At 52.9% G+C, this 22,474-nt stretch overlaps 1 protein-coding gene across 1 annotated transcript in view; it reads right to left on the bottom strand.

Annotated features, from left to right (window-relative positions):
- MYH10 (myosin heavy chain 10) overlaps positions 1–22,474 on the bottom strand; it is a 129,613-nt gene that overhangs the window by 8,315 nt on the left and 98,824 nt on the right. Inside the window, exons 22-32 of the mRNA XM_028500033.2 lie at positions 22,130–22,253; positions 20,649–20,820; positions 19,368–19,580; positions 16,764–16,908; positions 16,032–16,238; positions 7,146–7,250; positions 5,838–5,990; positions 5,246–5,494; positions 4,753–4,965; positions 2,965–3,177; positions 2,086–2,247 (exon numbers count right to left, since the gene is read on the bottom strand). Of these exons, the coding sequence (XP_028355834.1) occupies positions 2,086–2,247; positions 2,965–3,177; positions 4,753–4,965; positions 5,246–5,494; positions 5,838–5,990; positions 7,146–7,250; positions 16,032–16,238; positions 16,764–16,908; positions 19,368–19,580; positions 20,649–20,820; positions 22,130–22,253 (1,956 nt within the window). The remainder of the gene's footprint in view (positions 1–2,085; positions 2,248–2,964; positions 3,178–4,752; positions 4,966–5,245; positions 5,495–5,837; positions 5,991–7,145; positions 7,251–16,031; positions 16,239–16,763; positions 16,909–19,367; positions 19,581–20,648; positions 20,821–22,129; positions 22,254–22,474) is intronic.

Genomic DNA, 22,474 nt, shown 5'->3' with positions numbered 1-22,474 from the left:
AAATAAATAAATAAATAAATAAATAAATAAATAAATATATATATATATATATATATATACACATTAAAAAACCACAATGAGATACCACTTCATACCCACTGGGATGGCTATAATTAAAAGATGGACACTAGCAAGTGTTGGTGAGGATGTAGAGAAACTGGAATCCTCATACATAGCCGGTAGGAATGTAAAATGTCGCTGTGGAAAGACTGGGCAGTTCCTCAAAGTTAAAGAGAATTACCGAATAACCTAGCAGTTCCATTCCTAGGTATATACCCAAGAAAATTGAAAACACACATCCACACAAATATATGTGAATGTTCATAGCAGCAGTATTCACAGTAGCTAAAAAGTCAGAATAACTCAAATGCCAGCTAATGAATGGATTCATAAAAAAAATATGGTATGTCCAAAAGATGGAATATTATTTGGTAATAAAAAGGAATGAAGTACTTATTTATGCTACAACAGGGTGGACCTTGAAAACATGCTAAGTGAAAGAAGCTGGTCACAAAAAGCCACATATTGTAGGAAAATTGAAAACACACATCCACACAAATATATGTGAATGTTCATAGCAGCAGTATTCACAGTAGCTAAAAAGTCAGAATAACTCAAATGCCAGCTAATGAATGGATTCATAAAAAAAATATGGTATGTCCAAAAGATGGAATATTATTTGGTAATAAAAAGGAATGAAGTACTTATTTATGCTACAACAGGGTGAACCTTGAAAACATGCTAAGTGAAAAGCTGGTCACAAAAAGCCACATATTGTAGGATTCCATTTATATGACATGTCCAGCATAGGCAAATCTATAGAGACAGAAAGTAGATTAGTGGTTGATCAGTGTTGGATGTGGCAGAGATAGTGTGGAGTCACAGCTAATGGGCACAGGGTCTCTTTTAGAGGGAACCAAAATGTCCAAAATGAGATAGTGGGTGATGCTTGCACAGCCCCTATGAATAGTCTAAAAAACAGCAAAAACACTTTAAATGGGTAAATTGAATGTTGTGTGAATTATATCTCCATAAAGCTGTTAAAGTCATAGTAATATAATTTATATTCTTTGTAATTAGCTGGTCAAAGTAAAAACCTTTGTATTTAGCTTTTTAAAAAAGTGTAAGGAAGCAAATAAGTTACTCATAAATCTATTATCCAGAGAAGACTTTTCCTTCTAAACTTTTTTTCTAAATGTGTATATCTACATGTCCTATACACACACACACACACACACACACACGTGTGCTGAGTTACAAACTAAACTGCCCTCCCTACACTGCATCTTCCTGTGTCACTGCATACACATCCCCATCATTTGAACGGCTGGCAGTCCACCTACATTTAGGTTATTTCCATTTTTGCATTCATAAATAACACTTCAGCTACGATCTTTGTATGTAAGTACTTCTCCTCATATTTATATTCTATTAGAATAAATTCTCAAGATGCGGCATCACCAAGGTCAAAGGAATGGAAACTTGCTAAAGCTTCTGTCCTAACAAACTTCCCCCCAGGGAAGTTGTGCCTACTTATATGAAAGGGCCCATCACATCCTGCCAATACCATGAGTTACTATAGAAATCACTTTCTGTCACTGTGATAGTGAAAACCGGGCACACCATCTGGGTGGCAAAAGTGATGATTCAGTCAGACGGAAAGGCTCACTGAAGCTCACGGCGCTAGCGGAGGGAAGTCGACACTCCTCTCCTCTCAGTGGCTGCATGTTTAGTTGAGCATCAGAGGCTGTTCAGAGCCCCCAAAGCTTGTCCCCGGTGGTTGCCGCCCCCGCTGGTGACTCCACCCCGATCAGTCCAAGTGGGCCAAGCACTGGCCCACTGTAGACACTGGAGCTACACACGTGCCATCTTTATGGCCCGTGGCCCCAACCCACAGCCGAGGCTGACGGCTGCACTGTGCTCTCTGCAGGGGTGACCTGGCAACCCCTGAGCCTGCGGGCAAGATGGCAGGCTGGGTGCTGCCCAGAGCCCTTCTCCCCAGCTTCACGGGCCGCGTTGCGCTTGATCTAAGCAGGACCAGATGACACCTACCACCACCCAAGACTGACGGCTGGCCGCACTTACCTGAAGTTTGCGGAGCTGCTTGATCACTTCATCCCTAGCTTTGTTTGCAGCCTCGATTTGAGCTTCCAGGTCCTTCAGGTCTATTTCCATTTTCTTCTTTGAAGCCACAGCAAGGGCCCGCTGCTTCCGCTCATCCTCCAGCTCAGCCTCCAGCTCCCGCACCTAATGGACCGCATCGGGTCACGTCTGGTCAGACCCAGGTGCCCACACAGAGAACCAGAGCATGAGGGCTCGGGTTACTCTGGAGAGGTGCTGCCTGCCACTGGGCAGTTATTACTGTCATTAGCAGTTAATTTGTACAGAGAGATCTTTAACCACCACCACTGGTACAAACCATTTCCCCTGACCACAGCAAAGGCACGAAAGGAGGCAGAGCTCATGGTGTCCGTGATGCAACAGGACTGGCCCACGTGCCCAGAGCAGAGGTCTCGGGCCAGCACCCCGTGGGCAAGCCAGCCAGGATGCAGACCCTCCAGCCCCCGTCGGGCCTTCACCTAGAGGTTTCCCTTTAAAGAGTGGCTTAATGAGGTCGTGGGATCTGACCTTCGGAATACTCAGCGTCACCCGGTCAGGTACATACTGATTCTTCCCTTTATCGATACTCATGAGACTCACGGAACTTGAACCTGACTACATATCCCTGGAGATTCCACTAAGGGCTTTTCCATGGATATCCTGGCTTGTAAGTAGCAGTGATATTAGCTGAGAAATAGGAAATCAAAACCAACTGTATTACATTTTAAAGGATAAAATTATCAAATGACCACGTAACTCTCCTCCAGCTAATATGTTCCAATGTGAATGAATAAGATACTGACCCCAAGCTGGGCCCTGAGAGCAAACCGGCTCCTGTCCCGGGGGCCCCCTTCCATGACCTACCTGTTTAACGAGCAGCCGCTTCTTCTCCTCGTTCTGCTCATCTCTGGTCTGCAAGTCCCTCTCGAACTGGGCCTTCATGGCCTGCATGTTGACCTCCAGGCGAAGCTTGGCGTCTTCTGTAGCCTGAAGCTCATCTTCCAGCTCTTCCAGCTGGGTCCTCATCTCCTCCACCTGCTGCTCTAGGGCCCGTTTGGATTTTTCAAGTTCGTGAACCTAGACCACGGGGAGCACAGGGAGGGGATGACCCTTGGCGGAGGACAAGCAAGGACAGCAGTTCCTGTTTTACAGGCACCCCACCCCCCCAGGCCTCCTCCCCTCCCACTGCAGCGACGCTCGTCCTCGTTTCAGAGCGCGCCATCTGAGTGACAGGCCTGATTTCTTTATTCACAGGTGCTCTAGAGTCGCTCAGTTACCCTCCCGTAACCTTGAAGCCGAGAGAGCTTTAAAAGCGGTGAACGGTAAAAAGAGCACGGTGTCAGGGGAATCGCCTGTTGACTGGCCACTGGCCTGAGGCCTGCGTCTAACACAGTACATCCCTCTTGCTGTGGAAAAGGTCATTTGTATTGAAAACGCACACGCGGAGACTTCCACACTAGGTGTGGCGGGCCCGCAAAGCGGGGTACAGTGAAAGAGAGGTTTGACCTCTCTCTGCGCAGAGATCCCCACCACACACGTTTACTAAGTTCTCGGTGCCAAGCGCTGTGCTGGGTGCCCCCCCTTCACGTCCCCTCTGATCCTGGAGACAATCCTCAGGCAGGCGTGCGCAGGTGCTATATTATTATGTGTCCCTCTGGCGTTCACTGCCACGTCAGTTCTCACGCGGGCAGGAGAAGCCTTGCAACGTGAGGAGGGCCTGTGTCTCTTAGTGTCCGGCACTTCGCAGGCACAAAGGAAGTGCTTGTGGAATGAATGTGGGCCTGTCGTTTGTTCTAAAGAAAACTAATATGGAACAAGAAAATGGAATCAACGGCGGAATTCTCTCTCTACGTTTTACTCTGTAATCCTGGCCATTTCTACTCTAGGAGGCCTCTTCCTGTCCACGGGGCCGGTCCCCAGGCTGTAGGAGACTTGGCAGGAAGGCAGGACAGTCCTTCCTCCCTTATGATGTGGCCAGAGAGCCCGTGCCCCAGGAAAATGAGCTTTTATCTTTAGAGAGGACTTTATGCCTTTCAGAGCACAGCTGCAGCAGCTTCATGAAACAGGCAAGTATCACGTCCCTTTGACAGAAGAGGAAACTTAGGCTTAGACAGGTTAAATGGGAGCTCGGGGGAGAGTCAAGCCCCGAACCTGTTCTGACCCCAGGCCTGGGTCCCCCATCACTACCCTCAACACCTCGTACACTAGGGGAGGGGGTAGGGTAAATAAAAACCACAGCAGCTCTCGGGGAAGGCGTGTGCAGTGGGAGGACGAGGGGGTCCCCCCCGGCTCCCCTCCAGCTTCCCCACTCGGTGCAGGAGACAGATCCCACTACTCTCGACCTGCGGGGACTTGAGGCACTTGCGTTTGATAACCACCTGAGACCCAGGAACAGAGAGACCCTTCATTTAAAGGACCCCTGCCAGGGTGCAGCTTAGGGCGGGGAGGGCCCGTGAAAGCGACGCGAACCCCCCGCCTGGCTTTGGCACAGGTAACCGAGAACAGACTGCAGAAAACCTGGCGGCTTATCCTGGGAGTCTTGAACGCCCTATTTATAGACAGGCCAAGGCACTCTTGGTGCGCTTCCCCGTAGGGCTGGGCCTTCCCAGAGTCGCCCGCCTGCCCTGACGGCGCCGCCCCCGGGACACTCACGTTCTTGCCCACGTCGTCCTTGGAGCTCATCAGGTCCTCCATGTCTGCCCGCAGCTGCTTGTTCTGCCGCTCAGACTCTTCCTTGGCCTCCAGGGCCTCCTCGAGGGCGCGGGCCAGGGACAGGGCTTTGGTCTCCTTCTCCCTGGCCTCTGCTTCGGCCCGGTCTCGCTCTTCCGCGTAGCGGGCAGAGATGTTCTTCTCTTCTGCTAACAGCTACACGGGATGGCGTTGGGAAACAGTAAAAATCGATTTCAAAAGCAACAGAGACTCCTCTCATTTGCTACGTGCCTGAATTATTGCTAAGAATATCAGGGGTGTTCTCCTGTTTCCTTCCTTATGCCGGTCTGCTTTTTTCCAATTTTGCTATAAATAAATATTGCTCTTAAATAAGAAAGGATTATTTTAAGCCGAAATGACAAAGGCGAGGGCTTTGCCAGGAGGACACGTGCGGCGCTGGCCCGGGAGCCCAGGGGTGGGGGCGCCGGGCACCCACCTGATCGAACTTCTTCTGCTTCTTCTCCAAGTTGGAGACGACCTGGCGTTGGTGGTCCAGGTCCACCAGCAGGTCATCGAGCTCCTGCTGCAGGCGGTTCTTGGTCTTCTCCAGCTTGTCGTAGGCCAGGGCCTTCTCCTCCAGGCGCTGGCTCAGTGCTTCCACGTCTTTAAGGAGCTTCTTCTTGGCTTCTTCCAAACTTTCAATTGTCCCCAGGTCGTCATCTACTTTCTTCTTGGTATCTGTCAACTGAAGGAAAAAAGATCACTATTAAAGAACTCAACTGGATTTCACACTTGAGGAATAAAGATAAAACTTGTTTTCAATATCTTGTCACAAGAAATAATATAAAGCAATACTATGTGTTTCTGAGCAAGTGAATCTTAGACCAGAAATTTCTTCGCTAATCATGTATAAAAGAATGACTGGATTGGAATTTACACAGTTGACACAGTCCGAGGGTCTTCACCTTGCTCCCAACAAGACCCAATTAACTGTCCCAGATGGAGCTGAAAGCACCCAGCAGGGCAGGGACGTTAGCTGCTAAATGCACACATCGAGGCCACACTGCGTCCCAAGTGGATGCACGCACCTGGGCCTGCAGGGCCAACACCTGCTTTTCCAGGTTCTTCCTGGCCTCCTCCTCCTCCTCTTGCTGCTCCTGAAGGCTGTTCTTCTCCTCCTCCAGCTGCCGGATCCGGCTGCTCAGGTTCAGTTTTTGGCGTGTCTCTTCCTGAAGAAGCTCCTGTTTATTTTTATAAACGGTCAGTACTTAGGTTATGGTAATCACCCAAACCACAATGCCTCTGTTAAAAAAAACAGAGTCTCAGTGTGTGAGAAATACCCAGTGATGTTAACAGACAAGTGATTTTAAAACACACCTGATCATTTAACAAGTGCCCTTAATACAATATTGCTTTAAAGTTGTTCATGAGGGAGTTCCCTGGCAGTCCAATGGTTAGGACTCCGCGCTTTCACTGCCGAGGGCGCGGGTTCAACCCCTGGTCGGGGAATCAAGATTCCGCAAGCTGTGCAGTGTGGCCAAAAAACCAAAAACAAACTGGTTCACGAGCCATGGCAGCGTCACCCCGCCAGGGGCCCAGGCCAGGGACCTGCGAGCTTCCCTTTCCCACATCCTTTTATCACTCCTGGAATCCTTTCCTGTTTCTCTCAGGTCAGCGTTAATGAACAAAAACCATGAGAAAATGTTTAAAACGGCCAGCAGTGCACGAATGTATAACAGGACCGCCGCCGCCGCCTGGTGAACCGCACCCCAGGCGGTGCCCGGCCAGACAGCAAGAGCCACCTCCCAGGCACCCGCATGCCTGCCAGACACAGGAACCGCAGGCTCTAGATATGAGCTCAAAGGTGAGTTCCTGAGCATCAGGGCTGGTTTTGGTGCAAGATGGTTGAAAATAAACGTAGAGCAGAATGGCTTCCCTGGTGGCACAGTGGTTAAGAATCCGCCTGCCCATGCAGGGGACACGGGTTCGAGCCCTGGTCCGGGAAGATCCCACATGCCACGGAGCAACTAAGCCTGTGCGCCACAACTACTGATCCTGCGCTCTAGAGCCCGCGAGACACAACTACTGAAGCCCGTGCGCCTAGAGCCCGTGCTCCGCAACAAGGGAAGCCACCGCAATGAGGAGCCCGCGCACCGCAACGAAGAGTAGCCCCCGCTCGCCGCAACTAGAGAAAGCCTGCGCGCGGCAACGAAGACCCAACTCCGCCAAAAATAAATAAATAAATAAAATAAATAAATTTATATAAAGAAAAAAAAGTAGACCAGAAAATCAGAAAGAGGTGATAAGAGGGCAGTTCTGGGAATAGCATGTTTCACCAACTTACAGATCACAGAAACAGCAGAGTTACTAGTAACACTCCACCCCCGGGGGAATACCTGTGTGTCCTGGAGTTGAGACTCAAGACCAGCTGCGTCCTTGGCAAACTTAATACCCTTTTTCTCTGCTTCTTCTAGAAGAGTTGAGACATTATCCAATTCATTCTGCAAGGAGGAGTGAAAGGTTATGACTCACTTCAGCAGTAGGCAGAGAGAAAAGAGTGGTGGTTCTGGACCCTAAATGCACCCAAAGTGAGCGTATCGCGGAGAGGAGGGGTCAGCCTCGCTAAGGAGGGCTCACCACCGAGAGTCTACCGCCCCCGTGAGCAGGCCCTGAGCCAGCCAGCCACCGCAGACAGCCTCCACCGACCACCCGGACAGGGAGGCTTAGGACGGCAGAGCCCACACGTGGAGGGCGTTCTCTTAACTGGCTTGCTATCTTGTTTTTCAGCATCAAGAGACAAAAATTATACCAAATCCTCTGAAAGAGTGGCTGCTGTCGTATGTGAGGAGGCTCAAGATCAGCAGGTGTTTTATTTTAACCCTTTTTCACACGAAGATGCACTATCCGTATGCTGGGGGGAGGTGGGTGGGGGGCGCAAGTATAATTCATTTTCTTAGAGAACTTGAAAACTTTATCACACAGATTCGAAGAAGTTTACATTCTAAGAGTCACAGCCCACAGTTCTTTTTAAGCTGAAAGAAAATCTGGTATGATATATTTATCATGAATATGTAGCTATTTCTTATGGTCAGATTTTATGAATAATGTGGTAAAAACATTTTTTTCTTTTCCGTGTTTAATTAATGGTAGCTCTAAAATACCTCCCCCCCCGAAACCCCCACGGCATGAGACCGTCTATTTTTTTTTTGTGGGGACAGCGGGTCGCAGACAAAAGGGACAGGAGTTGCCCTTGGTTCCAGTCTGTCCTCTAGTCACGTGAGCAAAGGGAAGGCACACGGAGGGCGTTTCTATACTTGAAACTCAAGCTGATGGCGTTTCTGTTTATCCTCAGTTTAGCAACGCCCTTCAGAGATCCCCCCACTTCATCAGTCTTGGCAGCAGTGGGGCGGGGAGGGCTGTGGACTCGGCAGAGCCCAGAGGCAGGCGAGCTTCTCACGTCCTCGTCCACCAGACTCACCCGGGGGGCGCTGTGAGCTTCAAGTGGGAGAACAACACAAGGAGCCTAATGCGGACCTGGGGCAGCCCGGGGGCCCCCAATGTCAGTCCCCTCCCCTCCCCACCCCGCCAGACACTGGGGGCGACGCCCAGGAAAGGCTCTCCAGGCCTACCTGTAACTTATTCGCTTTCTCGGCCAGTTCCAGCCTGAGTCTGTCCCCTTCCGAGACCTTGGCGTGGAGCTCCTGCACCTGGGCGTCCAGCTTCTTCCTCTTGTGCTCAGACTCGGCCTTGACCTGCTGCAGCACCTTCACCTCGCACGCCAGCTCCTTGTTGTCTGTCTCCAGGCCCTGCCTGTTCTTCTCCAGGTTTGCCTTGAGCTAGGAGAGGGAAGGGAAACACAGTTCGCTGGCAGTTTTACAACAGAGGACGCAAAGGGCACGGCTCTGGTATCCGGAGAACCGTGCTGACACGGAGTGAGCCTGCAGTCAACACCTGCTGCATGAATGAAGGAAGACACCTGCTGTCCTCGGAGTGTGAGGACGTCTGCGCGTGGAGCAGCCCTGTACACACGGCTCGGGGCGGCAGATACGGTATGGGGGGGGGGCGGCAGCACTGCGGGCAGCCAGCACGTGCGATACGGGAGCGGGAACCGTGAAGCAAGGGCAACGACGTGTGGTGCCCGAGACAGACCGGAGGCAGGCGGGACGGGGGGCAGGAGGGGCGGAGCCCCGGGAACACGTGCAGGGCCCGGCGGCTTCCGGGCAGCAGGTGAGCGAGAGCAGGACTTCCAGCTGCGGAAGGGTTGGAGCTACGTCATCGGGGGGGAGGGCCGTCAGTGAGAGGAGCGTGTGACTTTCAGTAGCATCACGGGCACCCGGCGCCGCCCACCGGCGCGCCCCTACCCTCTTCGCCTGCTCCAGCTGTTCCGAAAGCTCCTCCAGGGCGGTCGCGTGTCTCTGCCTCATGTCCTGGATCTGAGCCTCGTGGTTCTTCGTTTCCTCCTCAAGAGCCTTCTTCAGCTCTGCCACTTCTTGTTCACGTTTGGTACTAGAGAAACATAATTTTAGAGGGAGAAGCTCAGAATTAGTTGAATGACTAAATTAAAGGCACGTTTTTCAAGTTCTGCTTTTGTCTGAAACATGACATGGATTCCAGGAGGCTGGCGTGGCTGTTATTGTGGTAGCGGGAAACCTTCCAGAACCAGCACGACCCCCATTCCACCTGCGACTTACAGTCGAGACACGGGGTAACGTCCCTAAGGGTCTTCGGACGTTCGGGGCAGCCTGGGTGTATCACAGGCCAGGCACTGCTTAACACAAGAAGCCAAGATGCCTGCCACAGCACCAGCAGGCATTTCAATAAAACCGGAAGAGGGTCAATCCCCAAAAGGGCTGGTAAAGGCTCATCAGGCAGGACACCGCGCCCCACAAAAGCGGGTCCGAGCACCACCCTTAATTTAAGCGCACAGCTTAACGCTGAAACCAGTTCAGGTAAGTACCACTCCCGCTGAGAGCTGCCCTAACACAGAGCGCTTAGAGGGCGCTAACTTCCCAATCATCCTGAAGCACAACTCGGGCAAACTTGCTCTAGAACCCGAAGCCACTTACAACAGTGACGTATATGCTGACTGCTGTGTGGGCGCACTTTCCTCTCTTTACAAGGAAGTGAAATCTAGGGGCTGCGACCAGCTGCGGCAAAGAGAAAAGGGGCCCAGGTGGCTGCTAGCTGCGTGGTGGCAGGTCACCAGACAAAGGGAGCCACCAGAGTCGCGGTGGTGCAGCCTGGCTCGGCCCCACGTTCACTGGAGGTGAAGGGCGTGCGGGGGTCTGGCCTTGTCCTCTGCAAGCTTCCGTGCAGAGGAAGGGACGGATGCTGGAGGTGGAGGAGGGGCCCCAGCATCCCGGCATCAGCCCAGCAAGACAGAGACTCCATCGAGGTTACTTCAGTTCACCCCCCATCTACCAGATGGCAACACCATCTCCCCCGACGCGTCGGAACTGCAGGCCATCCGACCCCTTCACCAGCAGCAGCAGGGAGTGCTCTGTTGGAGAACATCCACGGTTTTAACAAATATGCGCATACTGGACTTCCCTGGCGGTCCACTGGTTAAGACTCCGTGCTTCCAATGCAAGGAGGGTGGGTTTGATCCCTGGTTGGGGAACTAAGATCCTGCAAGCCGTGCAGTGTGGCAAAAAACAACAACAACAAAAAAAGCGCATATCATTGGTACTTTTTTTTTTTTTTTAAACAGGAGTTGAAGGGAAGAAGTGAGCAGAACCTTTTTTTCTATCGTGGTTGAAAGCCCAGCTGAGAATGGCTATTTCAACCAAGTCTAATCATTCGACTGTGGGTTGCAGCCCACAGTTCAGTGGTTTCCAGATATTTAAAAAGCAGGTAGTTTAAAGACAAGGCCAGGACTTAAAACTGCTAAAAGCAGAGCTGCTCTGTGGAGGCGGGTAGGAGCCTCTAGCCCCACCGGCTCAGGTGGCTCTGCGGGGACACACCCTCCCGTTGCCGTGAGGCCCTGCGTGTTCGCGGGCAAAGTCCCTGGCACGTTATCGGGCTCACCTCCTCCGCTTCTTCAGCACTGAGCGCTCCGGACACCCACCGTCTGACCTCAGCCTGACGGCTCGGCACGGCTTCTCTCCAGGCCCAGCACCTGACGGGCACACGCCCCTACCCACGTGCCTCTGCAAATGACCCCTACTGCCCTCGCCTTACTGCAGGCTCTCCCTTAGCCCCCTTCTCGGGGGCAGGCTCCCCTTCCCACACTCACGGCCTGGGGCAGGCGGCGGGGCTGTGCGCGCGCGAGCACGCGCACAGCCAGGTCTACCCGCCGCGCAGCCCGGGGATTCCTGGGCTGGCCTCGCGCGCGGCGGCTCGGGTCTTGAGGAGGCAGGAGGCGGTCAGGAGGAGGCGGCCAGGAGGCGGCCAGCAGGGGCCTCGGGCAGCCCACCTGCTCACGGGGAGCTGCGCGCGCTCTCCCGGGACTTCCCGTGAGTCGTGTCTGGCTGCGCTCGTCACTCTCCTCTTGCCTACGCTCGGCGGCTGGCCCATCTGTCACGTGGGTACCTGCACTCACCTGTCCTTTTGTCTTTGTGGACGCGGGCCTCCTTCTCGTCTGCTTCCTCACCACTGTTCATCAGACCAATTGCTGCAGCCAGCAGATGCCCAAACAGCCCCACCTCCTCCGGTTTCTGCGCCTGTCCCCTCTAGCCCTCTGGTCCGTGCGCCCCCCTCACTTGGTTCAGGTGTAACTCTCCCCTCCAGCCCCGTGTGCGCACCTGGGGCTTTTCTGATCACACCTCCCTCTGCGCACCCGGCTGTGGTGCATCCGCCCGCCCCGTGCTTTCTACCTACAGGCCGGTTGGTTTCTAACCACCGAGATTGTGTTACTGTTCCACGTGCCACTGTTTCCAGGAGGGAGAGAGGATGCTCGAAGTGACAGCATACAGGAAAACACCCCACTCCCCGAGGACGAGCATCTCTGCCCTGCCCCCACTTACCGCAGTTCCTGCTGAGCTGCCGTGGTGTCCAGCGTGTCCTCAAGCTCTGTCTTCAGAGCTTCCAGCTCCTCACTCAAGTCCCTCTTCTGCTTTTCCGCCTTGTTCCGCGAAGCCTTCTCGGATTCAAAGTCTTCCTGCAGCTCAGCAAGCTGGGCTTGCAGCTCACGCACGACTTTAAGCGCGTTGTTCTTGTGCAGCGTCTCGTCGTCACCCCTGCGGAGACACCCGGGCACGGGAAGCGCTCAGAGCCGGCGCCCGGGGACTCTTCCCACAAGGAGACCCTGAGACACCACCCCCAGCCCACGGCCCACGGCTTGGAGGCCCAGAGCTGGCATCAGGACGGAGTCTGGGTCCTGTCCAAAAGGCTAATAAAGTTCTCCATGAAAAGGCAGGACCATCTCACTTTAATGATTATAATATTTAAAAATTCCCTCTCAAGCAAATGTTCTTCTAGTTAAAACACTGCTCAAGGTAGCGGTCTTGTCTGTCAGATTGCTTCCAGCCCACAGTGAATCTGCAAATTCAGAGAAACTCTTGGAACAAAGTGGAAGCAGACCCGCCACCTTCACACCCTCCACTCTACGCTTTCTGTGTCCTCTGGTGCATCTTTTTGCTCCCGCGTGGTTTAATGTGGGTGGACGTTCTGACCGGGGATAGGTGGGAAGTTTGAGGTGAGGGAGGGGAAGCTGACACATGGGAGCAGGTGGAGAATTTTAGTTCTGGGTTCCAGCCCTCACCTCTGTAAGTGGCCAAAGAAAGACTAACAGTGACAGAGGCAGAAGAATTTCTGTTATAAGATTTTCTTGATTGTAATAAATTATAAATTAAACCGAGTCCTATGACCATGTAGCCAAATACTTATTCTTTATAAAGACACGAAATATTAGTATAAACGTATTTACTATGTATGACTTGCATTCTCTAACTGAATGGTTTAGGACTGAAGAGCAAATCATGCTAGAAGAGGGGGGAATATTTCTGAAAAGTGACTTCCTCTCAACTTCTAAATCATCTTGAAATTAATCTGTAACGTACAGAAACCAGAATATTTGATAATGGTTAAAACTTTTCAGGTGTGAATTTCCAAGGATTTCATGATATGACTCGTGATTTTTCAGTGTAAATACCAAGAAGGATTGATGAGATTTTCTGGCTGCCCCGACACAAATGCTCCCAGGCCTCCCAGGCCCGTGTCACACCCAATGACAAGGAAGCCATAAGTCAGCGTCCCGGGGTCTCATCTGTCGGGAATCCCCCTCCAGCCACATGCCTAGTGCAGACCTGGCCAGGGCGCCCTGCAGCTCCTCCTCCTTCTTGGCCACCTGGATCTTGAGCTCGTCAATCTGCGCCTGGAGCTCAGCGATCTGGTCCTGCAGGTCCGTGGTCTCGCCGTCCAGTTTCCTTTTGGCCTTTTCCAGTTCCTGGCGGGTCTTCTCTTCCTTCTTTAAGCGCTCTTTAGGGCAAGATACAAGAAGCCCTTCAACACACTGAATGTTACTCCATATGGACAAATTCAAAATGTAAACTGATTAAAGCTGAGAATTAGCCATTGTATTCTAAAGCATGTCGCTGCCTTAATATCATCCTGCCAACCACTCCATCACCTGAAACCAGTTAAGATCAAACCAAAGGCGAGATGTATTAGTAGGAGGGTGGAATTTTCAGGAAGAAACTGGGAGGATTGTAAGGATGTCCTTCCACAGGGAGCGGGCGGGCGCCGCTATCAGAGCCAAAGTGACCTGGACCCCGTGCTGTGCCCGGGATCGCAGAGGGCTTGGCAGAGGCTGGGTGGCGTGTGACCCCTGTGCCCCCGCTCCCCTTTCACCGGGAATCCCTGGTTTGAACCCAGACTGCAGTTCCTGAGCCCTGAGGGCGAGAGGGCAGAGTGTGGGCGTCTCTCCCGCCCGCCCGCCCTCTGAATCCTGCAGTGATTCCTTAATTAGGGCTGGGGATGCTTCCCTTCACACACTGTCCTCACCCGCCCATCAGTCAGGTGAGAAAAGGACAGGCCTACCTACCCTTCCCAGAAGAATCGCCTACAGGCAAGAATGGTTTACGGAAAGAATTTCAGGCTGACAACAACGAGGACAACAAAATCCTAAATACTGTTTTAGAAACCACTCATTTTCTCCCCGTTGTAAACGACCACGCGACAGCAGGGTGTTAAGAGCCACGTTCTTCCTCCTCTGTCGATACCAGTCTCCAGCTGCGGGTCAAAGGGAAGGTTTTCTGGGCTCTTTCCAACTTCCACCCTCTTTTCTTATTTCTTTTGCAGAAGGCAGTGATCCATTTTGCAAAAATCCTAGCATTTGCTGACATGACTTGGGCCATCAGAGTGAGACACTGCTACCCTGCACAGAGTCTCCTGTCCCTGCCAGGTTTTGTGTCAGCAGCTGTCCCTTTGTGAAGGGAAACCTAGGCACCTCGACGCAGCATTTAGATTAAACACATACAAATTTAACGGCCCGTACAGCTCAAACTTAATTTAGGTCCCAGCTGTGTCCACCAAAGGGCAATCTATTTTATTACAGGACCTAGCTTTAAAAAGTAAAAGTTTAAAAATAATTTAGTGCCGTTTGACGGCACTAAATACTTGGTGACTAGGCAAATGACAACACCATATAAGAGGGCTATTCTAATAGCTGAACCCAAACTGATGAGCGATCCCCATGTACGTTTCCTATTACAGCATGTTCTGATTTAAGTAAAATCTAAAGGCTCACATGTCCTAGCCCTAAATTTCTCTAACCTCCAACACTCACCTTCTAAATCTGAGATCATCACTTCTTGCTTATTCCTGATCTTGGCCAGGTTTTTTGCCTTTTCTTCCTCTTCAGCCAGCTGAGAGGAACACTCAGCAATGCGATCTTCCATGAGTTTCTTTTCCTGAATAGGAAAAACGGCTTCAGAAAAGGCATCCAGAATGACAACTGGGGGCTTCCCTGGTGGCGCAGTGGTTGAGAGTCCGCCTGCCGATGCAGGGGACGCGGGTTCGTGCCCCGGTCCGGGAGGATCCCACATGCCGCGGAGCGGCTGGGCCCGTGAGCCATGGCCGCTGAGCCTGCGCGTCCCGAGCCTGTGCTCCGCAGCGGGAGAGGCCACAGCAGTGAGAGGCCCGTGTACCGCAAAAAAAAAAAAAAAAAAAAAAAAAAGACAACTGGGTTTGGTTATTACTTAGAAAACAAGTAATGTTGGCACTGTCTCCCCCAGCAGATCGTATATTCCAAAAAGGCAGGAAAGGGAGGCTCATGACCTTCCAGAGCTTCGCCCACCCGCCTGGCCTGCAGTCCTGCAGCCGGTGCTGAATGTATTACCGCCCAGATGGGAACAAGTGGTCGGTGAGTGTCCAAAGGGCACAAAATGGGCACGTTCAGTCATCTCAGGGATTAAAAGGATATTTGGTGGATTAAAAAAATTAAATAGTTTCTGTCTTTAGAAATCTATACCGACTATAAATCTGTAGAGACTTCGAGAGAAAACTGAATAAATGAACTTGAAATCTTGAGAATTTCCTGTTTGAAGCCACTTTCAGTGAGAGCATTGACACAAGCATTTTCCATATTCTAAAATCAGCTCTTGGACTCCCCTGGTGGCACAGTGGTTAAGAATCTGCCTGCCAATGCAGGGGACATGGGTTCGAGCCCTGGTCCGGGAGGATCCCACATGCCGTGGAGCAACTAAGCCCATGCACCACAACTACCGAGCCTGCGCCCTAGAGCCCACGAGCCACAACTACTGAGCCCACGTGCCGCAACTACTGAAGCCCGTGCACCTGGTCAGATTTTATGAATAATGTGGTAAAAACATTTTTTTCTTTTCCGTGTTTAATTAATGGTAGCTCTAAAATACCTCCCCCCCCGAAACCCCCACGGCATGAGACCGTCTATTTTTTTTTTGTGGGGACAGCGGGTCGCAGACAAAAGGGACAGGAGTTGCCCTTGGTTCCAGTCTGTCCTCTAGTCACGTGAGCAAAGGGAAGGCACACGGAGGGCGTTTCTATACTTGAAACTCAAGCTGATGGCGTTTCTGTTTATCCTCAGTTTAGCAACGCCCTTCAGAGATCCCCCCACTTCATCAGTCTTGGCAGCAGTGGGGCGGGGAGGGCTGTGGACTCGGCAGAGCCCAGAGGCAGGCGAGCTTCTCACGTCCTCGTCCACCAGACTCACCCGGGGGGCGCTGTGAGCTTCAAGTGGGAGAACAACACAAGGAGCCTAATGCGGACCTGGGGCAGCCCGGGGGCCCCCAATGTCAGTCCCCTCCCCTCCCCACCCCGCCAGACACTGGGGGCGACGCCCAGGAAAGGCTCTCCAGGCCTACCTGTAACTTATTCGCTTTCTCGGCCAGTTCCAGCCTGAGTCTGTCCCCTTCCGAGACCTTGGCGTGGAGCTCCTGCACCTGGGCGTCCAGCTTCTTCCTCTTGTGCTCAGACTCGGCCTTGACCTGCTGCAGCACCTTCACCTCGCACGCCAGCTCCTTGTTGTCTGTCTCCAGGCCCTGCCTGTTCTTCTCCAGGTTTGCCTTGAGCTAGGAGAGGGAAGGGAAACACAGTTCGCTGGCAGTTTTACAACAGAGGACGCAAAGGGCACGGCTCTGGTATCCGGAGAACCGTGCTGACACGGAGTGAGCCTGCAGTCAACACCTGCTGCATGAATGAAGGAAGACACCTGCTGTCCTCGGAGTGTGAGGACGTCTGCGCGTGGAGCAGCCCTGTACACACGGCTCGGGGCGGCAGATACGGTATGGGGGGGGGGCGGCAGCACTGCGGGCAGCCAGCACGTGCGATACGGGAGCGGGAACCGTGAAGCAAGGGCAACGACGTGTGGTGCCCGAGACAGACCGGAGGCAGGCGGGACGGGGGGCAGGAGGGGCGGAGCCCCGGGAACACGTGCAGGGCCCGGCGGCTTCCGGGCAGCAGGTGAGCGAGAGCAGGACTTCCAGCTGCGGAAGGGTTGGAGCTACGTCATCGGGGGGGAGGGCCGTCAGTGAGAGGAGCGTGTGACTTTCAGTAGCATCACGGGCACCCGGCGCCGCCCACCGGCGCGCCCCTACCCTCTTCGCCTGCTCCAGCTGTTCCGAAAGCTCCTCCAGGGCGGTCGCGTGTCTCTGCCTCATGTCCTGGATCTGAGCCTCGTGGTTCTTCGTTTCCTCCTCAAGAGCCTTCTTCAGCTCTGCCACTTCTTGTTCACGTTTGGTACTAGAGAAACATAATTTTAGAGGGAGAAGCTCAGAATTAGTTGAATGACTAAATTAAAGGCACGTTTTTCAAGTTCTGCTTTTGTCTGAAACATGACATGGATTCCAGGAGGCTGGCGTGGCTGTTATTGTGGTAGCGGGAAACCTTCCAGAACCAGCACGACCCCCATTCCACCTGCGACTTACAGTCGAGACACGGGGTAACGTCCCTAAGGGTCTTCGGACGTTCGGGGCAGCCTGGGTGTATCACAGGCCAGGCACTGCTTAACACAAGAAGCCAAGATGCCTGCCACAGCACCAGCAGGCATTTCAATAAAACCGGAAGAGGGTCAATCCCCAAAAGGGCTGGTAAAGGCTCATCAGGCAGGACACCGCGCCCCACAAAAGCGGGTCCGAGCACCACCCTTAATTTAAGCGCACAGCTTAACGCTGAAACCAGTTCAGGTAAGTACCACTCCCGCTGAGAGCTGCCCTAACACAGAGCGCTTAGAGGGCGCTAACTTCCCAATCATCCTGAAGCACAACTCGGGCAAACTTGCTCTAGAACCCGAAGCCACTTACAACAGTGACGTATATGCTGACTGCTGTGTGGGCGCACTTTCCTCTCTTTACAAGGAAGTGAAATCTAGGGGCTGCGACCAGCTGCGGCAAAGAGAAAAGGGGCCCAGGTGGCTGCTAGCTGCGTGGTGGCAGGTCACCAGACAAAGGGAGCCACCAGAGTCGCGGTGGTGCAGCCTGGCTCGGCCCCACGTTCACTGGAGGTGAAGGGCGTGCGGGGGTCTGGCCTTGTCCTCTGCAAGCTTCCGTGCAGAGGAAGGGACGGATGCTGGAGGTGGAGGAGGGGCCCCAGCATCCCGGCATCAGCCCAGCAAGACAGAGACTCCATCGAGGTTACTTCAGTTCACCCCCCATCTACCAGATGGCAACACCATCTCCCCCGACGCGTCGGAACTGCAGGCCATCCGACCCCTTCACCAGCAGCAGCAGGGAGTGCTCTGTTGGAGAACATCCACGGTTTTAACAAATATGCGCATACTGGACTTCCCTGGCGGTCCACTGGTTAAGACTCCGTGCTTCCAATGCAAGGAGGGTGGGTTTGATCCCTGGTTGGGGAACTAAGATCCTGCAAGCCGTGCAGTGTGGCAAAAAACAACAACAACAAAAAAAGCGCATATCATTGGTACTTTTTTTTTTTTTTTAAACAGGAGTTGAAGGGAAGAAGTGAGCAGAACCTTTTTTTCTATCGTGGTTGAAAGCCCAGCTGAGAATGGCTATTTCAACCAAGTCTAATCATTCGACTGTGGGTTGCAGCCCACAGTTCAGTGGTTTCCAGATATTTAAAAAGCAGGTAGTTTAAAGACAAGGCCAGGACTTAAAACTGCTAAAAGCAGAGCTGCTCTGTGGAGGCGGGTAGGAGCCTCTAGCCCCACCGGCTCAGGTGGCTCTGCGGGGACACACCCTCCCGTTGCCGTGAGGCCCTGCGTGTTCGCGGGCAAAGTCCCTGGCACGTTATCGGGCTCACCTCCTCCGCTTCTTCAGCACTGAGCGCTCCGGACACCCACCGTCTGACCTCAGCCTGACGGCTCGGCACGGCTTCTCTCCAGGCCCAGCACCTGACGGGCACACGCCCCTACCCACGTGCCTCTGCAAATGACCCCTACTGCCCTCGCCTTACTGCAGGCTCTCCCTTAGCCCCCTTCTCGGGGGCAGGCTCCCCTTCCCACACTCACGGCCTGGGGCAGGCGGCGGGGCTGTGCGCGCGCGAGCACGCGCACAGCCAGGTCTACCCGCCGCGCAGCCCGGGGATTCCTGGGCTGGCCTCGCGCGCGGCGGCTCGGGTCTTGAGGAGGCAGGAGGCGGTCAGGAGGAGGCGGCCAGGAGGCGGCCAGCAGGGGCCTCGGGCAGCCCACCTGCTCACGGGGAGCTGCGCGCGCTCTCCCGGGACTTCCCGTGAGTCGTGTCTGGCTGCGCTCGTCACTCTCCTCTTGCCTACGCTCGGCGGCTGGCCCATCTGTCACGTGGGTACCTGCACTCACCTGTCCTTTTGTCTTTGTGGACGCGGGCCTCCTTCTCGTCTGCTTCCTCACCACTGTTCATCAGACCAATTGCTGCAGCCAGCAGATGCCCAAACAGCCCCACCTCCTCCGGTTTCTGCGCCTGTCCCCTCTAGCCCTCTGGTCCGTGCGCCCCCCTCACTTGGTTCAGGTGTAACTCTCCCCTCCAGCCCCGTGTGCGCACCTGGGGCTTTTCTGATCACACCTCCCTCTGCGCACCCGGCTGTGGTGCATCCGCCCGCCCCGTGCTTTCTACCTACAGGCCGGTTGGTTTCTAACCACCGAGATTGTGTTACTGTTCCACGTGCCACTGTTTCCAGGAGGGAGAGAGGATGCTCGAAGTGACAGCATACAGGAAAACACCCCACTCCCCGAGGACGAGCATCTCTGCCCTGCCCCCACTTACCGCAGTTCCTGCTGAGCTGCCGTGGTGTCCAGCGTGTCCTCAAGCTCTGTCTTCAGAGCTTCCAGCTCCTCACTCAAGTCCCTCTTCTGCTTTTCCGCCTTGTTCCGCGAAGCCTTCTCGGATTCAAAGTCTTCCTGCAGCTCAGCAAGCTGGGCTTGCAGCTCACGCACGACTTTAAGCGCGTTGTTCTTGTGCAGCGTCTCGTCGTCACCCCTGCGGAGACACCCGGGCACGGGAAGCGCTCAGAGCCGGCGCCCGGGGACTCTTCCCACAAGGAGACCCTGAGACACCACCCCCAGCCCACGGCCCACGGCTTGGAGGCCCAGAGCTGGCATCAGGACGGAGTCTGGGTCCTGTCCAAAAGGCTAATAAAGTTCTCCATGAAAAGGCAGGACCATCTCACTTTAATGATTATAATATTTAAAAATTCCCTCTCAAGCAAATGTTCTTCTAGTTAAAACACTGCTCAAGGTAGCGGTCTTGTCTGTCAGATTGCTTCCAGCCCACAGTGAATCTGCAAATTCAGAGAAACTCTTGGAACAAAGTGGAAGCAGACCCGCCACCTTCACACCCTCCACTCTACGCTTTCTGTGTCCTCTGGTGCATCTTTTTGCTCCCGCGTGGTTTAATGTGGGTGGACGTTCTGACCGGGGATAGGTGGGAAGTTTGAGGTGAGGGAGGGGAAGCTGACACATGGGAGCAGGTGGAGAATTTTAGTTCTGGGTTCCAGCCCTCACCTCTGTAAGTGGCCAAAGAAAGACTAACAGTGACAGAGGCAGAAGAATTTCTGTTATAAGATTTTCTTGATTGTAATAAATTATAAATTAAACCGAGTCCTATGACCATGTAGCCAAATACTTATTCTTTATAAAGACACGAAATATTAGTATAAACGTATTTACTATGTATGACTTGCATTCTCTAACTGAATGGTTTAGGACTGAAGAGCAAATCATGCTAGAAGAGGGGGGAATATTTCTGAAAAGTGACTTCCTCTCAACTTCTAAATCATCTTGAAATTAATCTGTAACGTACAGAAACCAGAACATTTGATAATGGTTAAAACTTTTCAGGTGTGAATTTCCAAGGATTTCATGATATGACTCGTGATTTTTCAGTGTAAATACCAAGAAGGATTGATGAGATTTTCTGGCTGCCCCGACACAAATGCTCCCAGGCCTCCCAGGCCCGTGTCACACCCAATGACAAGGAAGCCATAAGTCAGCGTCCCGGGGTCTCATCTGTCGGGAATCCCCCTCCAGCCACATGCCTAGTGCAGACCTGGCCAGGGCGCCCTGCAGCTCCTCCTCCTTCTTGGCCACCTGGATCTTGAGCTCGTCAATCTGCGCCTGGAGCTCAGCGATCTGGTCCTGCAGGTCCGTGGTCTCGCCGTCCAGTTTCCTTTTGGCCTTTTCCAGTTCCTGGCGGGTCTTCTCTTCCTTCTTTAAGCGCTCTTTAGGGCAAGATACAAGAAGCCCTTCAACACACTGAACGTTACTCCATATGGACAAATTCAAAATGTAAACTGATTAAAGCTGAGAATTAGCCATTGTATTCTAAAGCATGTCGCTGCCTTAATATCATCCTGCCAACCACTCCATCACCTGAAACCAGTTAAGATCAAACCAAAGGCGAGATGTATTAGTAGGAGGGTGGAATTTTCAGGAAGAAACTGGGAGGATTGTAAGGATGTCCTTCCACAGGGAGCGGGCGGGCGCCGCTATCAGAGCCAAAGTGACCTGGACCCCGTGCTGTGCCCGGGATCGCAGAGGGCTTGGCAGAGGCTGGGTGGCGTGTGACCCCTGTGCCCCCGCTCCCCTTTCACCGGGAATCCCTGGTTTGAACCCAGACTGCAGTTCCTGAGCCCTGAGGGCGAGAGGGCAGAGTGTGGGCGTCTCTCCCGCCCGCCCGCCCTCTGAATCCTGCAGTGATTCCTTAATTAGGGCTGGGGATGCTTCCCTTCACACACTGTCCTCACCCGCCCATCAGTCAGGTGAGAAAAGGACAGGCCTACCTACCCTTCCCAGAAGAATCGCCTACAGGCAAGAATGGTTTACGGAAAGAATTTCAGGCTGACAACAACGAGGACAACAAAATCCTAAATACTGTTTTAGAAACCACTCATTTTCTCCCCGTTGTAAACGACCACGCGACAGCAGGGTGTTAAGAGCCACGTTCTTCCTCCTCTGTCGATACCAGTCTCCAGCTGCGGGTCAAAGGGAAGGTTTTCTGGGCTCTTTCCAACTTCCACCCTCTTTTCTTATTTCTTTTGCAGAAGGCAGTGATCCATTTTGCAAAAATCCTAGCATTTGCTGACATGACTTGGGCCATCAGAGTGAGACACTGCTACCCTGCACAGAGTCTCCTGTCCCTGCCAGGTTTTGTGTCAGCAGCTGTCCCTTTGTGAAGGGAAACCTAGGCACCTCGACGCAGCATTTAGATTAAACACATACAAATTTAACGGCCCGTACAGCTCAAACTTAATTTAGGTCCCAGCTGTGTCCACCAAAGGGCAATCTATTTTATTACAGGACCTAGCTTTAAAAAGTAAAAGTTTAAAAATAATTTAGTGCCGTTTGACGGCACTAAATACTTGGTGACTAGGCAAATGACAACACCATATAAGAGGGCTATTCTAATAGCTGAACCCAAACTGATGAGCGATCCCCATGTACGTTTCCTATTACAGCATGTTCTGATTTAAGTAAAATCTAAAGGCTCACATGTCCTAGCCCTAAATTTCTCTAACCTCCAACACTCACCTTCTAAATCTGAGATCATCACTTCTTGCTTATTCCTGATCTTGGCCAGGTTTTTTGCCTTTTCTTCCTCTTCAGCCAGCTGAGAGGAACACTCAGCAATGCGATCTTCCATGAGTTTCTTTTCCTGAATAGGAAAAACGGCTTCAGAAAAGGCATCCAGAATGACAACTGGGGGCTTCCCTGGTGGCGCAGTGGTTGAGAGTCCGCCTGCCGATGCAGGGGACGCGGGTTCGTGCCCCGGTCCGGGAGGATCCCACATGCCGCGGAGCGGCTGGGCCCGTGAGCCATGGCCGCTGAGCCTGCGCGTCCGGAGCCTGTGCTCCGCAACAGGGAGAGGCCACGGCA

The sequence above is a fragment of the Physeter macrocephalus genome, chromosome 14 (assembly GCF_002837175.3).
Source record: "Physeter macrocephalus isolate SW-GA chromosome 14, ASM283717v5, whole genome shotgun sequence".
Lineage (NCBI taxonomy): Eukaryota > Metazoa > Chordata > Mammalia > Artiodactyla > Physeteridae > Physeter > Physeter macrocephalus.
The sequence above is the reverse complement of the archived record's forward strand: the minus strand, read 5'-3'. Positions and strand labels throughout refer to the sequence as shown.